The 17,720-nt window shown below is 43.1% G+C and overlaps 1 protein-coding gene across 2 annotated transcripts in view; it reads left to right on the forward strand.

Annotated features, from left to right (window-relative positions):
- The first annotated feature begins 4,614 nt into the window (after nucleotides 1-4,614).
- B4galt6 (beta-1,4-galactosyltransferase 6) overlaps nucleotides 4,615-17,720 on the forward strand; it is a 59,868-nt gene continuing 46,762 nt past the window's right edge. Inside the window, exon 1 of one of the 2 annotated variants that reach the window (XM_070029389.1) lies at nucleotides 4,615-5,166. In XM_070029389.1, the coding sequence (XP_069885490.1) occupies nucleotides 5,052-5,166 (115 nt within the window). In that variant the 5' untranslated portion in view covers nucleotides 4,615-5,051. Of the gene's footprint in view, nucleotides 5,167-15,504; nucleotides 15,529-17,720 lie in introns of those variants that run through there. The other variant, XM_070029390.1, reaches the window with a different exon arrangement.

The following is a 17,720-nucleotide window of genomic DNA, read 5'->3' on the forward strand; positions in this document are numbered from 1 at the left end:
AGTGATAGAGCTTTTGCCTAGTATGGGAAAGATCATGGGTTCAATCCTTAGCATGTAAATGTCCTAAATACTAATGTAATTTTTCCTCAACAGAATTCTACTGTACTTGTAATGAAAATTTTTATTTAAGAAAAGTTTCTTAGTATAACTTAGTCAAGTGTATAGTCAGGTTATTAATCATGTTAATGATTAACTTTTGTATAATGCACAGCCAATTTTGTAAGTCAAAATTCCATTTAAGCATAATTTATCAACTTAATAATTTAATTTAGCTGAATTTTAGATGCAAAGACTATGTATTGATATAAATGTAATTACTATATATGCAATCTTTGTTACAAAGCTTGAAAGTAACAACCATAAAGCTGAGATTTCTATATGCTATATTATTTATTTTTCTCCCTATATGCATAAACTAATTTTTTTGTGCCCAGGTTATCAATGAATTTAAAATACTCAGTGGATGTTGTTCACCCTCATCCAACAAAAGCCAAATAAAATGTCACCTATCTCATTACAAGGATATTTTTCTGTTTTGCTCCCATCCTAAGCTTTGTATCATAGTTTTATTAACTCATCTGGGTGTCTAGACCTTTAAGAGTATGGTAGTCCATACTGGTCAGAAGAAGGTAATAAAAGATATGGTAGTCTGATACCTCCAAGCCTCTTCACCTGCACACAAAACCAGGAGTGTAGAGGCCCAAGGTAGCAGTGGGTAAAGGGATGGGATTCTGTCCATGAAGAATACGATTGAGTTAACAAAAATTTCCTTTTGAAAGAGTTAGGCCAAAACTCCATTCAATGATGTTTCCCCTTTGACAAGATCTCTGGAAAGTACTCAGTCTCCTAAAATTTTTTAAAAATTGTTATTATAAAGGTGATAATACAGAGGGGTTACAGTTGCATAAATCAGGCGATAAGTACATTTCTTTTTGAATCATGTCACTACTTCCCTTGCTTTCTCCCAGTTTTTCCCTCTTGTCCCCACCCATAAGTTGTATAGGGTATTTTCCACATAGTGTCTAATGAGTACCACTGCTGCATTTGTTTACCCTTTATCCCTCCATTTCTGTGTCCCTCTTGCCCTCCTAAAGACAGAGAAATGAACAAGATAAAAAGACAAAATGAAAACAAGGAAGAAAATATATGGTAATAATAGAGCAACTGACTCAAAGTTTAGTTCTTTTTTTAAAAAAAAAACATTGTAAGTCATCTATTATTATTACAGATGTCAGGTTTCCTTTGATTTTTTTTTTTTGCTCAAGGCACAGTTCAGCTTATGGCTTTTTGCTGGTTAACTGAAGATAAGAGTTTTACAAATTTTCCTGCCTGCCCAGGCTGACGTTGAACTCAGATCTCAGCCTCTTAATGAGGTCTTTTCCAATGTCATAGAAAAATTAAGTGTCTTTGGTTTCAGCAGTTATGTATCTGTTTACCTGTTCTCAAGGAGTTATCAGTTGCTTGAAAAGCCTCAGTTAGCCCTTCTTAGACTCTGAATAGTTTTGTCTATCTCTATTTTGGAAAGTTGCTGAGGGCTGGGATTTTAGCATAATGGTAGAGCATCTGCCTTGGAAACCCATCCCAGCATAGTGTGTGTGGGAACATCTCTAAGACTCTTAACCAGAAACTCACCTGTCTCACCCAAAATTTGGTGTTTCCAAAGAAATTGCCAAGCATCACTTGTCTCTGCTGGCAGAGAATGATCAAAAGGAGAGATTTTTAGAGTGAATCAAAAAAGATTCCAATATTCCATTCTCTTCAGAAGCTCTGACTCACCGGGTGTCCTCCTCACAATGACTACACTGGCTGAGCTTGCCTTTTGGTACGACAGGCAAAATGGTGCTTTATTCCAGGGGAAGATGAGTTGATCTTAATAAGTACTGGGCTGCACTGGGTGAGCAAGACCAACCAAAGGAGATGAGGTTAAAAGTAGGAAAGACAGGCATATCCCTAAGTAGCCTGCAAATTAATCTTTAATTTTTATGATGCTACTACTTCCCTCTTGGTTTTCTAGTAAGCTTTCCTTTAACAAAGACAATCAGCCAGGCACCAGTGGTTCACTCCTGTAATCCTAGCTACTCAGGAGGCTTAGATCTGAGGATCTTGGTTTGAAGCCAGCCCTGGCAGAAAAGTCTGAGAGACTCTTATCTCCAATAAACCACTCAGAAAAAGCCAGAAGTGGAGCTGTGGTTCAAGTGGTAGAGTGCTAGACTTGAGCACAAAGAGGCTTGGGGAAAATGCCCAGGCCTAGAGTTCAAGCTCCAGGACGGGCAAAAAAAGGGAAGAATGGCCTACTGGCAGGTCAGTAAAGACAGGGGTCTCTCTCTAGACTAGTGGCATGAACGGCTTTCCCTCTACTATAGAATGACTCTCCATCAATTAGTCTTCCACAAATTGCCATACCATTTGTACTATGTCCCCAGCCCTTTTATTCTTGTTTTTGAGACAGTCATGCTACATTTGCTTGGGCTGGACTGGATCTATGTCTCGATCCTCTGTCTCTGTCTTTTAAGTATCTGGGATTACAGGTGTACAGAACAACATTTGGCTTAGTATCAACTTTGTAAACAATCAGTTGAACACATGCAAATAGAGAAAGTGGAAAGGAAAGGGGATTGGAGCAAGCAGTACTATAAGTTTTGCTTTCTCATTATTCATGGCCTTTTTTTTTTTTTGTTTTTGCTTGCAGCTTTTTCCCCCTAAGTGAGTTTGTTTTTATTTAATATGAAACTTTCACTTTGTATTTCAAATTCCCCTTAAGCACCTAAAAATGTTTAAGTGTCATTACTTTTCACATTAAATATGAAATTAGCCTGAGAACCTGAAAGTATGCCAGAAATAAACTAAAACATTTAAAAAGGAATTTGAGCTGGGCACCAGTGGCTCACTCCTATAATCCTAACTACTCAGGAGGCTGAGATCTGAGAATCATGGTTCAAAGCCAGCCTGGGCATGTAAGTCTGTGAGGCTCTTATCTCAAACACGCACGCACACACACACACACACACACACACACACACACACACACACACAATTGAATTTAGTGATTTCTTTCAGCGAACTCATGGTTTGTAAGAAAACCTCTTACGTATGAGGGACAATTGACATTTTACAACAGTTGTGCCGGTTAATTCTACAGCTGTGCAAAACGGTAGTACATTTATGTTTGAGGGCTGAGAAAAAATACAAAACAGGGAAGGGTATATAAATTCAGGCATCCCAAGATTCAGGTCTTATGGCAATAAATCAGATGATCTAAGGCTTAAGAAGGGAATAGACTCCTTGGCAATCAAATGATAGTGCGAAAACATGGAGCAAATAATGGTAGTAGGGCATCCATTCAACCACTTCCTGATGATTGGTTGAAAAGGAAACATTGTTACACACAACGACACAGCTCAGAAAGGGGATTAATTTAGCAAATAGAAGCCTCTTTTGAACAAAGGGTAGCTCCTGGCCTTAGGATGTGCGTTAAATCAGGAGCTGCTTGTCTTTAGGCTGGAAGAAGCTGATGCTAAAGGCTCATGGGCTGCAAAATACTACCTCGGGGGTTTACTCCGTGACCAGCTGGAAGGCCCACAGTGCACCCAGATTGTGTATTTCTACGGGAAGGGCGGGGGCTCATAAATCCAGGTGGGAAAGACGCCTCATTTGCCCACTATTTGGGGAGGAAATCACCTCCCAGCCCCGTTCGGGATGCGGCATCCTTCACGTTCCATCCCTAAGCGCAGAACGCATCCCAGACCGCAGACGTGTCCCACAGCCCCGCGCGGCGTGCGGAGTGCGGGGTCCCGGGGCAGCGGCGGCGGGCGGGGTGGGGTTGGGGGCGGTGACGCAGGAGGCAGCGGAGGGGGGCCCTGGCCGGGAGGGGCGCGGGCCAATCAGAACGCGCGGTGTTTGGAGACCGGGGCTCCAGGTTTCCTCGGGTCTCGGCGCAGCGCCGCCTGCCGAGTTCCGAGCGAGCGAGCGGGCGGAGCCTGCGGCGGGGGTCTCCGGGCGCGCCCGCCAGTCCGGATTTTCCTCGAGGCTCCCCCCGCCCGCGCGTGCAGGCCCGCCCCTTCCCGGGTCCCGACGCGGCTCGGAGGGCGCCCGCCCCCCCTTCCCTCCCGGCTCTCCGCCGTGCGCATCGTGCGGGGCCGCTCTTCGCCCGGTGTCCGGGGGCGCCGCCGGCGGGGGCGCGACACCCCGGGCCCGCGGGGGGTAATGCCGCTCTCGTCGTCGCCCTTGCAGCCGGACGGGCAGCGGGCCGCAGCGACTGAAGCCGGAGACCGAGTGGCAGCGCGCTCGCCGCTGGCCGGGACGCCGCCCTGGCCTGCGCTTGGCTCCCGCGGCAGCCGCAGGGCTCCAGAGCCCCGCACGGCATGAGGTGGAGGCTGCGCGCCGGCGAGCGCCCAGCTCCTCGGCCCCCAGGGCCCCCGCGGGTCCCCGCGCGTCGCGTGCAGCGGCTGCGGCCCGGGCGCCCACGCTAGCCCCGCGCGGGCACGAGACGCCGCGGCCCGGAGGCGGAGACGCAGGCCCGGGGCCCTCGGAGCGCACGCGGGCGAGCTGGACCCGAGTGCCCGGGAGGGGGGCGGTGGGGGGGCAGCGGGGGCTGGGGGTTTCTCCCGGACCCCACCGCGGGCGGCCCCGCCTGCTGCGGTCGGACACCGGTCTCCGCAGGGCGCCGCGGCGCGCAGCCGGCGCCTCTCCGCTCCGCACCTGCAGCCCCTCCTTCCTCCCGCCGGTGCGGGGTGGGGAAGGACGGGCGCCCGCGGCCTCCTCGGCTTCCCCGTCCGGGTCTCTTGGCTTGCCTCTCCCCTACCCAAAGGCCATCCACGCCTCTCTTCCCTCCCCCCACCTCCGTGACCCCTGGCTTCCCATTCATTCCTTCCTCGTCTTCCTCTTTTCTCCCTCCCCGCTCGGGCCCTCTCCCACACTCCACCCGCCGTGCGCCCCCCCCCGCTGCGTTCTCGGGGTGTCTTTAGAGCATCCGTGGAAGTTTAGGGCCTGGATCGTGGCTCCGCGAGTCGCGCCCGAGAGCGCAGCCTGAGCTGCTGGCTGGAGAGAGGAAGATGTCTGTGCTCAGGCGGATGATGCGGGTTTCCAATCGCTTCCTCCTCGTCTTCATCTTCATCTTCTCGCTCTCCTCCTCTTGCCTCTACTTCATCTATGTGGCTCCGGGCATCGGTAAGCACCGGACTGGGACACAGCCTCAACCTCCCCGGGTCGCTATAAATTTGGGGTGCCTGGGTGGTTGCTTCTGGGTTTGCCAATGGGGCTCAGCGGTATGTGTGTGTGTGGGGGGGGTCGGAGAAAGCAAGCATGTTATTTGAATTGTTACCTCAGACCTGTCAAGTGATCTGCTTTAGGGCTTGGCTTGGATCTGAGTTTTGTTCATGGATGCGTATTTTCGAACTTAAAGAATGTTATTAAGTGGATGTAGTAAGATAAGGTATGATGGCCTGCAGCGCTTCCTTGAGTATTTCATCACTACTTCATCCATATGATTGCCTGTCTTTCTTAAGCTTCAGTGGAGGGTTCAGTCGGGGTTTTTATTCAGGCAACTGCAGGTATCTGATTATCCGTAGTGAAAGTACAATGGAGAGACCGCAGCGTGGGATGCAATTGAGGTCGAGAGTGTATGTACTCTAGCGTTCTAGGTCATAGGTTTAGAATGGGGTCAGTGAACATTTGTGCCAGACTTGAGGAATTTTCAGGGGCTGAGTTGGCCTGTAAAGGCAGGGTGGTCCCATCAGCTAGCTGGCTTGGGTCTGTTTTTCAAGGGCAAGTTAACTCAGCTGCCTATTAGGGTGACTTCTGTGATTAATGCAATTGTGCAAAGCAGTGTGTAGTTTCAGATTTTTAACCTTCTCTTGACCACTGCAGGCCTTTGGTCCAAAGTGCATTTCTATCTAGTGTGCTTGAATTGGTTTCCTTATTAAATATTCTACTTTCTTTCCCTTCAGTCTCTTGATTGACAGGAAGACAATGTAGAATTCTAATGAATGAAACATAGGAAACCATACCAGCATTAAAGTACATCATAGTTCTGAGGGTGTGCTGAACTTCCCTGGGTATGCTGCATTTAAGGTGCCACTTCCTGTTCAAACACTAGTAGTCTTTTGAGCTAATGATTCTCCTCTGAGTTAGCTAAAAATGTAATGCTTTTAGTGACAATAGATGCAGAAATTTGAGATAGAATTCTGATGGGCAGGTTGTCTTGATTGTAGTAGATGGTTGTAATGAATTGCTGGGGAGAAGTCTTAATCACACTGCTTCATTTCTTTCTTTTTCTTCACACTCCCCTGCCTCCCCCCAGCCTTTTTTTGGTGGTGCTTGGGTTTGGCTTAAACCATATCTCATTCTACACTTCTTTTCTTTGTTATTTTTCAGGTATGTGTATCTCTTTCTGCATCTATCTCCATCTCCGTCTTTCTGTATTTCTCTTTTAAGGAGGGATTGCTGGGGCTCACTTTAGACACTTCAGTCCACAAATGTCCACAAATTGTTCTCACCTTAGTATGTAATTCGAGTACTTGGGAGACTGAGATATGAAGATCTTAAGTTGTTCCAGGGCTACATAGTAAAACCCTGTCTCAACAAAACAAAACACAGCAGGAAATATTTATTAATACAACCATGTCAGCTACTTGATAGATATCAGGTATATTCTGTTTTTCTTTTCATTTTTTTTTTTGTCATTTTGGGAGTCTTATAAATTTGTAGCTTTTTTTTTTCTTTGATATCTTTAGTTGATGTTTATTTTACCAGACATTTGACTTTGGAAGATTTTGGAGAATTTTTTTTTTTCTTTTTGCACTTGGATGAAAAAAAACTTTTTTCTTTCCTTGTTTGTTTTGTGGTGCTAGGGATTGAAGCCAAGAACACATGTATGAAAGGCAAGCCCACTACTACCGAACTATATACCTAAGCTCCCTTACTTTGCATTTTGAGTAATGTGTTAAGTATTATGTTATTTAGAAAGTTAAATCAGAATTCCAGTGTTTTACTTGATAGTAATTTTTTTTTGGTTATTGCCCTAATATATTATTTGTAGGTCCAGTCGTGGGGCCTGAACTCTGGGCCTGGGCGCTGTCTCTCAGCTCTTCAGCTCAAGGCTAGCACTTTACTACTTGAGCCACAGCGCCACTTCTGGCTTTTTTCTTTTTGCTTATGTGGTGCTGAGGAATCGAACCTAGGGCCTCAGGCATGCAAGGCAACTGCTCTACCACTGAGCCACCTTCTCAGCCCTATTTGTAGATTCTTAAGGGTCAATCCGTGTGGATTTTTCTTAGGTGATTAATGTCACCTCAATAGGTTACACCATTGACCACTGAAATGTGTGTCAGATCAGGAGGGAGAGAGTCAGGGACGCTCATGACAAACACATGTCTGGAAATGTAGGGAAATATAATTGGTTGACATCTATCAAGAATTTTGATGTAAAAGTACTTGTACACAGTATACATTTTAGTCATCATAAAATTTTCCTTGTAGTAATTTAGGCTACAATATAAAACATTCCAAGAACAGTCTCTGTACAGCTAATGATACTGTAAGAAATCTGTGATGAAATAATATAGACATAGAAACATAGAACTTTTTTTTTTTTTTGCTGCCAAAAAGATGATAGTTTTCACTGTCTTCAGATGTTGCTCAGCATTTCCTGGGCTATTTGGGCCTTAATCTACAGTGAGCCACTCAGAGCTACTTACTTTAACATTTTTTTGCCTGGAGTGTTGAACTCAGATCCTCATACATGCTAAGCAAGTCTCTACGGTTTGCGTTGTCCTGCTCTCCAATACAATTGACTTTAGTTGCTTTTTACTACACTGTGGTCTTTCTACCATTGTTCCTGCATCGCTGGGATTCCTGGTATGAGCTAACATGCCTGGTTTGTATTTTGAGATAGGGTCTTACCAACATTTTGCCCAGCATGACCTTGAACCTGAGTCAGTTCTCCCATGTCCTCCCTAGAATTTAGGATTACAAGAAGGAGCCACTGTGTCTGGCCCATATTTTTCCTTAAAATTTCTGATTCGTGTTGGAAACACAGGGTAGTCTGAGGGAAACTGGTGGCAGGCAACCTCCCTTGGCTCTACTTTGGGAAGTTGATGGATGTACTGCAGTAACCCACACAGCAGAATGGGAGCCACGATATCTTCTGTGTGCCTTTGTACTTGGCTGCAGAGAGAGGAGCACAAGTTCCCTTTAAACTTTTGAGCTGGTTGCATTCAATAGAAAGCCATTTTCCATATAGCAACTTTTAGTCTAATGTCATTTTTTCCCCTGTGGTATCAAAGGAAATGAGCTGACTTACAAATTGCTTTAGCAAATACAAATGGAGCCCCCAAGAGAAGGTGCACACTGAGACAAGGGACACAGAGAAGTGTAAGACACAGTTGTTGGTGGGGATGAACTCCACAAAGAGCAGTCCTTGTAAAGTCTATGCTGCCGACTGTAGGCCGGTTAAAGATTCCCATAGAAGCTGTAGTTGGGAGTGGGCAACAGTTAGGGTTTATCTAGACTGAGCGAAGGGATTCTGGTCTAAGGGAGCAAATTGAACAAAGCTTCTAGAAAATAGCAGTCCTGTGGTTCTGTGGGTATGGGGTGCCATGGACTAATTGGGAAGTGTGACTCAGTGGCCTAGCCTAAAGAACATCACAGGTACCCTGCAGCTCTTGTCGTAGAGAATGGCTCGGCTCATCCAGCCTTGTCTAAGCTGTCTGTGATTAAGAAGGAAATGGATGTACCTCTAAGCAGTAGGGCAGTATCATGGGGATGGAGGATTAGGGTCAAAGACTAGCCCCGGGGATCAGGGATTTCCCAGTCGTTTGACTCAGTGGAGTCTTTGACCTTCTCTTGATGCACTGAAGTTGGGTAGAGGTGGAATCTGGTCAGGCTACTTTGCTCTGAATCTCTATGAGCTCCCTTTGGAGTATTAACTAATAACCTAATTAAGTGCTTGGTTCTTTAGGCCTCCAAGTGGTTTGTGTCCATTGGCCCTGGTGGAGTTGGTAGTGGGGGGTGGGTGGAGTATGGGTGGAACTTGTGTAGAAGCATGTATCCTGGGATAGGAGGCTTGGTAAGGTTGGTGCTCAATGCACCACACTAGGCATTTCATTTTGGTTTTTCTCTGTGTTACCTCATTACACAGTAACTTGCCCTTTAGCCTGCATTTTGCTGCCCATTTGCCTCTGGGGGAGCCTAGCTGTGTTCTTTCCCTATGGTACAATCTGCTTTGAGTTGCAAAGGTCCTTGTGATTTGTTTTTCCTTCTCAAGTGCTCTAATCTGTGTGGCTATAGGCTGGGGTTCTTCTGATTTGGGCCATGGTATTGATTATCTTTTTCCCTCTGAGCCTTTTTACTGACCATGTGTCTGGTGCTGCTGCTGTTTTTTTTTTTTTTTTTTCCTTCTTGGATCAGGAAACAGCAGACGTTTTGCCAAGGTTCATGATGCATTTCTTTGTTTTAGAATAATCCTGGCGTGAACATGTAGAGGCATAGGTAAGAAGTTGTTGCAGTAGCCCAGAGATCCAGAGCAAAGTTGATAGTTGCCTCAGGTCAGATCAAGGAGTTAACAGGATGGTAAAATGAACAGCTGTAAGGTGGTGCTCAGATTCTAACTTCACTATCAAGGTAATTAATAATAGCAATGTGGAATGGTAGGTACTTTTTTTGTTGTTGTTGTTGGTCATGGGGCTTGAACTCAGGGCTTAGATGCTGTCCCTGAGCCTCTTTGTGCTCAAGGATAGCACTCTACCACTTGAGCCACAGCGCCACTTCTGGTTTTTGACTGGTTAATTGGAGTTAAGAGTATCACTGGGTCTTTTGTGCCCAGGCTGGCTTTGAATCAAGATACTTAGATCTCAGCCTCCTGAGTAGTTAGGATTACAGACATGAGCCACCAGTGCCTGACTATAGGTACATGTTTTGAGGGAACTATTTGGGTTTCAGAAAAACTGAATTAATGCTTGAGGGCCATCCAGAAAGAATTTTTCAGTAGATAGATGGAGGCCAAGAGAAGGATTTGGATGTCTTCAGCAGAGGTGAAAGACACTTACCTATCTCTCCTCGAGCTAGTAAATTGTGCTGCAAATGGAAGTACTCATCAAGTCTGCACTCTTAAACTTGGAAAACTAGGGGTGAAGTCATATAGAGGAGACTCAAGGGTAGTTTGGAAATGTCTCAGGAGGTTCTGCTGCCCCTTCACTCCTCTGCCTTGTTACAAGAGAGTCTGAAGGATCCGTCCTCACTTAAGCTGGTGGCAGGCTCTCTTAGAGATGGTCTCACACAGGTGAATTGCATTTCTTCAGAAGCACTGCAACTTAGCCCTTTACCATCAGTTTTTTTTTGGGGAAGGGCTTGAACTGGGCCTGGGCACTGCCCCTGAGCTCTTCAGCTCAAGGCAAGTGCTCTACCACTTGGGCCATAGCACCACTCCCAGTTTTCTGGTGGTTAATTGGAGAAGAGTCTCACAGACTTTCCTGCTGGGGCTGGCTTTGAACCATGACCCTCAGATCTCAGCCTCCTGAGTAGCTAGGATTATAGGCATGAGCCACTGGAGCCTGGCTACCGTCAGTTTTAATTCATCTTAAATCCCCTGTGGCTTTGTAGGAGATTGGGTAGGTCATAGATAGATTGAAATCTGGAAGTGCTAAATATTATTCTGTATATTAGTCTTTTGTGAATAAATTAAAAATTTACTAAATATTAAGGCAGAATGAAGTAGTGATATGTATTCTATAGCATAAAAATAGCCATGTCTATGGATTCTTGTGAAAGAGACACCCTTAACCTAGGATTTGTCTTTGTCTGTAATAGGTATTCTAAATGCTATTTGGAATTTGGTTGCTTCTTCCCCCTCCCCCCGCCTAGCTTTTGGTGCTGGTACTGGGGCCTGAAAGCTGTCCCTTAGCTTTTCTGTTCAAGGAGAGTGCTCTATCACTAGACCCACAGATCCACTTCCAGCTTTTTTGATGGTTAGTTGGAGATAAGAATCTCATAGACATTTTCCAGGCTGGCATTGAACTTTGGTTCTCAGATCTCAGCCTCCTGAGTAGCTATAATTACAGGTATGAGCCACTGGTGTCCAGTTATCATTTTTCTTTTGAGGCAGTGCTGTACATTAATTTCTTAACTCAGCCAAGTATTTTTTGGTAGTTTTAAAATATGCTTTAAGGTTTCTAACATTTAAATATGCTTTGATAAGCATATTTCCTAGGTCTTATTCCTAAAGATCCCAAATATTGATCATTTTTAGCACACAAGCCATCCTGTGAAAAGCTTGTTTACTGTAAGATGCTCTGGACTCTTAACCCTTGTGTCCTGGTGGTTCTAGCAGTGACTGCTGCTTTCCCCTCACAGTCTTGTGTTTGCTTCTCTGTACGAGGGCCTAGGCCATGAGAACCTTGGACATAGCAACTTTGATGTCTCTGGTGTCAAAGCCATTGGCAAAAAAGCCTTAGGATCAAACTCCCAAAGATTGGTCTCTGCTTTATCTATCATTGGAATACCACAGTCAGCAGAGCTAGCTTTTGGATGAAAAAAGAGGAAAGGAAGACTGTCATATGCCCTGCCTTTATCCTCCATGTTGTTAGAATAGCTGATCTTTGCAAAAGATTAGCTCTCTTGTGCCCAGGTTAAAGGACATATTATTTTGGCCTGGAAATCTGAGGCTGTGGGGGACATAGGAAGTTTCTTAAGGTTGAAGAAATGAGTATCATGTAGAAAAGGCAGAACTTTGGATAACCTTGGTGGTGAGACTAATGATGAGACAGATTGTGGGCATGCAGGGTAATGGACACCCATGCACATGTGTACACACATACACATACATAAGTGACTGATTGACTAGAAATCATTAAGTGGCCTTTATGTGGGTTTTTTCCTTCCCTTCCCTTTTTAAAGAATTAATGTGGATGAATTCCTTACCATTTCATATACATGATGCCTCTCTCCTTCTCCCCTGTCCCCGTTGGGGATAGAGAGGGTGCTTTACTTGGCAGGGGCCACAGTCCTCTGTCCTTAACTTAAACTGCGTATGTGTACTGTGTTGACCTTGTACTCTGGCGGCCAAACCTGTGCCACCTGGCTGGTTCCTGTCATGGACTCTTTGTTTCCTTTTTCCTTTTAAGCCTGCCTTTCATATTTGTCTTAAGGGAAGATGTAAAGGTGGGAATTGCTTCCCCACTAAGCAGGACAGCCTGTCCTTGTTTCTTCTTTTCTCAGTTTTCTTATGCCGGTCCTAGGGCTTGAACTCTGGATCCGGTGCTGTCCCTGAGCTTCATTTTGCTCAAGGCTAGTATTTTACCACTTAAGCCACAGCTCCACTTCTGGCTTTTTGGTAATTTATTGGAGATAAGCGGCTTAGGGACTTTCCTGCCAGGGCTAGCTTCACACCGAGATCCACAGATCTCAGCCTCCTGAGTAGCTAGGATTATAGGGAGCCACCATGCCCGCTTCCTTATTTTACTTCTCCCTTCACCTCTATTTCTTTTTAATTCCTGTCCCTTTGATACTTTTTCTTTTTTTTCTTTTTTTGCCCATCCTAGGGCTTGAACTCAGGGCACTGTCCCTGCGCTTCTTTTGCTCAAGGCTAGCACTCTACCATTTGAGCCACAGCCCCACTTCTGGCTTTTTCTGCTCATGTGGTACAAAGGAATCGAACCCAGGGCCTCATGCATGCACGGCAAGCACTCTACCACTGAGCCACCTTCCCAGCCTCCCTCTGATTCTTTTTAATTTTTACAGGTTATGGTAATTTAATATTTCAGAGACTTGCTTTTTGTTAAGATCATAGCAAAGACAATAGTATTCAAGAAATATTGTGATTCAAATTGAAGATCCAGTCAATTGAAAGTTGAAACTAAATTGTCTGAGGATACTTAGGATGCCATTAACATACCTTTGAATAATGAAGCGTTTCCTCCAATTACAATTAGACACTTTTACCTCATGCTTTGGTCTCACCTGAGGGTTTCAGGTCGTGTCTCAGTCTTACTCATTTAGAATAGTATATCTAATCCTATATTGGGACAGTTTGACTTGTTATACTTCATAGGTCGGACTCAGTGGGCATACTTGCTTTTCGGTGATAGCAGAATTTGGTAGTTTGTCTTAAGTCTCAGCAAAACCCTACTTAGCTGAAACAGTTTAAGGGATGTTAGCTATGCCACTAATTTATGGTGACATAAATTAAACTGTAATTAACCATTTCTTCTCTTCCAAAAGTATAAATAATAGGGCATTTGGCTTATATGTTTGTGCTTAGGACTAATCTATTTAATAAGTTTTTGTTCTGCCAAATTACATTGTTCTTCACTAAAGATGTTAAAGATGTGTAGGTAGGCTATGCGTAGCTTAGAAAGCCGTATACGGGACACTATAATAATATAAGTTAATATGGACAGGATATTGTTTTGTTGTTACAAATGTCATTAGTTATGCCTGACAATTCCAAAGGAATAGTTTTCAAATATGTATTTGCTTAAGCCTTATTTAAGTTTTAATAAGCCTTTTTTTTCTGGAAGTATCACCACTTTGTGTGTGTGTGTGTGTGTGTATGTGTGTGTATGTGTGTGTGTGTGTTTATGTATGTGTGTGTTTGTACTGGTTCTGGGGTTTGAAATCACATCCTGGATACTGTCCCTGAGTTTTTTGCTCAAGACTAGTGCTCTGCCACTTAAGCCACAGCTCGACTTCCTGCGTGTGTGTGTGTGTGTGTGTGTGTGTGTGTGTGTGTGTGTGTGTGTGTGTGTGTGTGTGTGTGTGTGTGTGTGTGTGTGTGTGTGTGTGTGTGTGTGTGTGTGTTTAATTGGAGATAAGAGTCTTAGGGATTTTTAGACCCCACCTGGCTTTAAAGCATGATGCCCAGATTGCAGTGTCCTGACTAGATAGGATTACAGGTGTGAACCATTGGTTGGTACCAGGCCTGATATTCTATTATTTTAAGTATTTTTATTAGCATTTATTAGTTCTACCAGGGGTTGGTGTTTGTTGTGACATTTTTTTTTTGTCAGTTGTGAGGCTTGAACTCTGGGTCTGGGCGCTGTCCCCGAGTTCTTCAGCTCAAGGCTAGAGCTCTACCACTTGAGCCACAGCACCACTTCTGGCTTTCTCTGTATATCAAACTGAGGAATCAAACCCAGGGCTTCAAGCATGCTAGGCAAGCACTCTACCACTAGGCCATATTCCCAGCCCTGTTGTGACATGTATACAATGTGTCTGGATAAAACTCATTCTTCTCTTTCTCTTTCCATCTCTCTCTTTCTCTCTCCCTTTTTGCCTTCCCTTCCCTTTCTCCTTATTCTTCTCTTTCTCCTTCCCCTTCTTAAAACATTTTCAACAGATTTCGTTCTTCTGTAGTCATATGTGCATATTTCATCCACATTCACTTCCATTTACCCTCTGTACTGGCCTGCCTTCTCCCCATCACAACCTGTCTTGTCATTTTCTTTTGATTCTTTTTTATGTTACAAATTGTACAGAGGAGTTTCATAAAGGTAATTCTCATGTGCATGTATGATCATTTAGTCCGATTAACCTCATGTGTTGTATTTACTTTTTTATGTTTTCTTTTTGGTTAATATATGTTAACTATACAGATGAATGGGTTTTGATGTAACATTTTCATGTATGCATGTTGTATAACTTGATTACATTTATCCTGTTCACTGCTCTGATTTAACTCCCCCCCCCCAGCTGCACTGGCCCCCATCTTCCTCCCTTTACACATTTAGGACTTTCAGTAGAGATTATGATTCCAGTTCTGATTCATTTTTAGCATAGACTCCATGTAATTCTATTGTGTATTTCCAAATGATGGAGAAAAAATTTAATGCTTGATGCCTTTAATTTTCTACATTGGTCATATTGTATCATTGAATCCTTCATAAAACTAATCTTACTCTTTGAAAACCAGAAAAACTTGTTTTAAGATTGAGGTAACCGTCTTATCAGGAGGATTTTTTTTAATCCAGATTGTGTGTGAGAACCAGTGTCATATGCTCTTTTGTGAGTACAGTGACTGTAAATGTGCTATTTAGTGTTCTCAATTATTAGATACAATGTAAATCATTTAACAAGATTAGTAAAAGTTCTTGAAGAGAACAGCATTATAGATTACCTAATGGAAATAATTTCAAAATAACATTTCTTGGCATTTGGTTAGAAAAGCCTTATGATACCTACAGTGTTGTCTAAAGAGCTAGATGAGGCCAGTTGCTATAACAAGATATCTGGATTGAAATACTCTGTTATTTTTATATATTTGAGGCTGGCTAATGTTACTGTGATTTTCCTGAAACCATGTTGCATAGATTATCCTGATAATTCTGTTTATCAAGTGCTGATACCGGTGTGGCCCAGGAGGACGCCTTGAGCCCAAGAGTTTGAGGCCAGCTTGGGTGACATAGTGGGGCCACATCTGTTAAAAATGGGGGAAACTTTTTGACTTTTCAATTCAGTGAAATTTCCAATTTGACTCATAGGAATCAAGAGAAATTGAACTTTTCATTTCAACCAAGAGACTGAAGGTTGAATTATCAGGTACTGTTTACTGATTTGAAAATAAGCTCTGGGTTTGGCAGTCTTTGAATTTCATTCCTCATCCAAGTGTCCCTTTTCTTGCTTCTTGTTTTAGATCATTTTCCTTTCGTGAGTAAACTGAAATTTGAAAACATAAGGAAATTGGGTATGGTTGAAAGAGAGCACATATAGCTCTCATCGCTCTCACTGTATGGATAGAGATTTGCTTCACATTCATCTTGTGGGCTATAAAATGATTTTACCCCACCCTCTTCCCCTCCGAGATTGAGGCTCAAACTCATTATCTGGTCCTTTTGCTCACTGGCTGGTGCTCTACCACCCCAGCTATGCCTCTAACCCCAAAGCCACTAATTTTTTTTTTAAAGTTCATGTTTCCTGGGCATGTTTGTTTATATTTAGATCTTTGAGTATGTATTATTGCGTTTCCTGATGTAGATTTTTAGAAGCAGTTTAATTGCCTGCATTTTCCCTTGTCTGATTCCCTCATTTCCTCCGGGTGCTGATTTTCCCCCCATCCCCCAATGTAGCTCATTAACTCAGTTCCTCTAATAGTTTATGGAAGCTATGCCTTTATTTAGGTGAATGGCTTTGTGACTGAACACTGACAGGATGCACAACTATCTTTGATTAGAGTTTTCATGTTACTACATTTATTAAGTCTACTTTTTAAGTATCAGCTGTTGTTAATCTAGGACTAGTTGCTGTAACAGCACTTCTTGTGTTTTAGGCAATCCTAGATACTTGTGCTCCTGGATTTTGTTCTTTAGAGAAGAATCCACAGGATCCCCTGGTTTCTGGCATTGCTTGGCAATAAGTATATATATGTTGGGTAGACATATTTCTGCCCTAAACATTTTTTTTTTGGTCCGGTCGTGGGGTCTGAACTCTGGGCCTGGGCGCTGTCCCTCAGCTCTTCAGCTCAAGGCTAGCACTCTAGCACTTGAGCCACAGCGCCACTTCTGGCTTTTTGGTTTTTGCTTATGTGGTGCTGAGGAATCGAACCCAGGGCCTCATGCATGCAAGGCAAGTGCTCTGCCACTGAGCCACCTTCCCAGCCCCTAAACATTTTTATTATAAGGTATTAGAACCACAATTTTCATTAAAAAGTGTTTTTTATCACTATTTAAATACAAATAATCTCCAAAGTTTATTTAAAACTGTTTTAACTGTAGTGTGGAAGTGATACAGAGATCTGTAAAGAATTTCCTGTTAATATTTAGTATCTACCTTGGCAAAATTTGAGCTGTTGGTTAAGATTTGAAATAGATCTCTACTGCATGTGAACATTGCATTTGTTAGTTGCTAGGCAAAATGAGACACTGGACACAGAATTCTTTCATTCTCTTTATTTGTTAATAAGCCATGAATAGATTGATAATGGTTTGCACAAAAGATTTTCCTAAGCCTTCTACCTAGTTTTGCATTACTGTCACCATGCTACGATACTTTTTAAATAGTGCTTTAATATAACAAGAATTATTGGTTTAATAGATTGACATGGCCTCAATGTTTCTATTTTTGTTTTTAAACCAAGCAATGTTTTTTCCCTAAACAGCATGAACAATGTTTGATACCCGATTTGGCCTAATCTTGGAGTTACAACACTATTATTGGAAATAATATTTTCTTTCAAGTTTGGAGGTATAATTTCTGGGGATTTACCAAGCATTGTTCTAAGTGTAGAAAGAAGATAAATTTTCAGCATAAATTTTCAGATAAATTTTCTACCTACTTAGAAGACTGAGGAGAATCATCATTCTAGGGCAGACTGACAGAAAAGTCCAAGAGACTTCATCTCCAAATCACCACTAAAAAGCCAGGCTGGAATCATGGATCAAATAGAGTGCAAACAAGATAATTTTTTTCAGCATCTGAAACAGATATCTAGGTTATTATGAATTCCTAGAAACTCAGAGATATTTGATACAATATACTTGCAGGAGTATAGACGATAGCAATATTTTGCCTTTTTAAAGTATTATTTCCTTACATGATCTCTAGATAGCATGGAAAACTATTTTATCTTCTGTAACCTTTAAGTGTGCCTTTTAGCTAGCCTCTTCCTCCCCCTATTAGTTGAAACCTGAAGATTTATCTTTTTCTTTGTCTTCCCCTGTCTTCTACCTCTTTGCTCTATTGTGTCACCCAAATTGTTTCCCCTCAGGTCTTGATTGAATCTGAGTTTTTAATTC

The sequence above is a fragment of the Dipodomys merriami genome, unplaced genomic scaffold (genome assembly GCF_024711535.1).
Source record: "Dipodomys merriami isolate MVZ:Mamm:240054 unplaced genomic scaffold, mDipMer1.0.p SCAF_2, whole genome shotgun sequence".
In the NCBI taxonomy this organism is placed as follows: Eukaryota; Metazoa; Chordata; class Mammalia; order Rodentia; family Heteromyidae; genus Dipodomys; species Dipodomys merriami.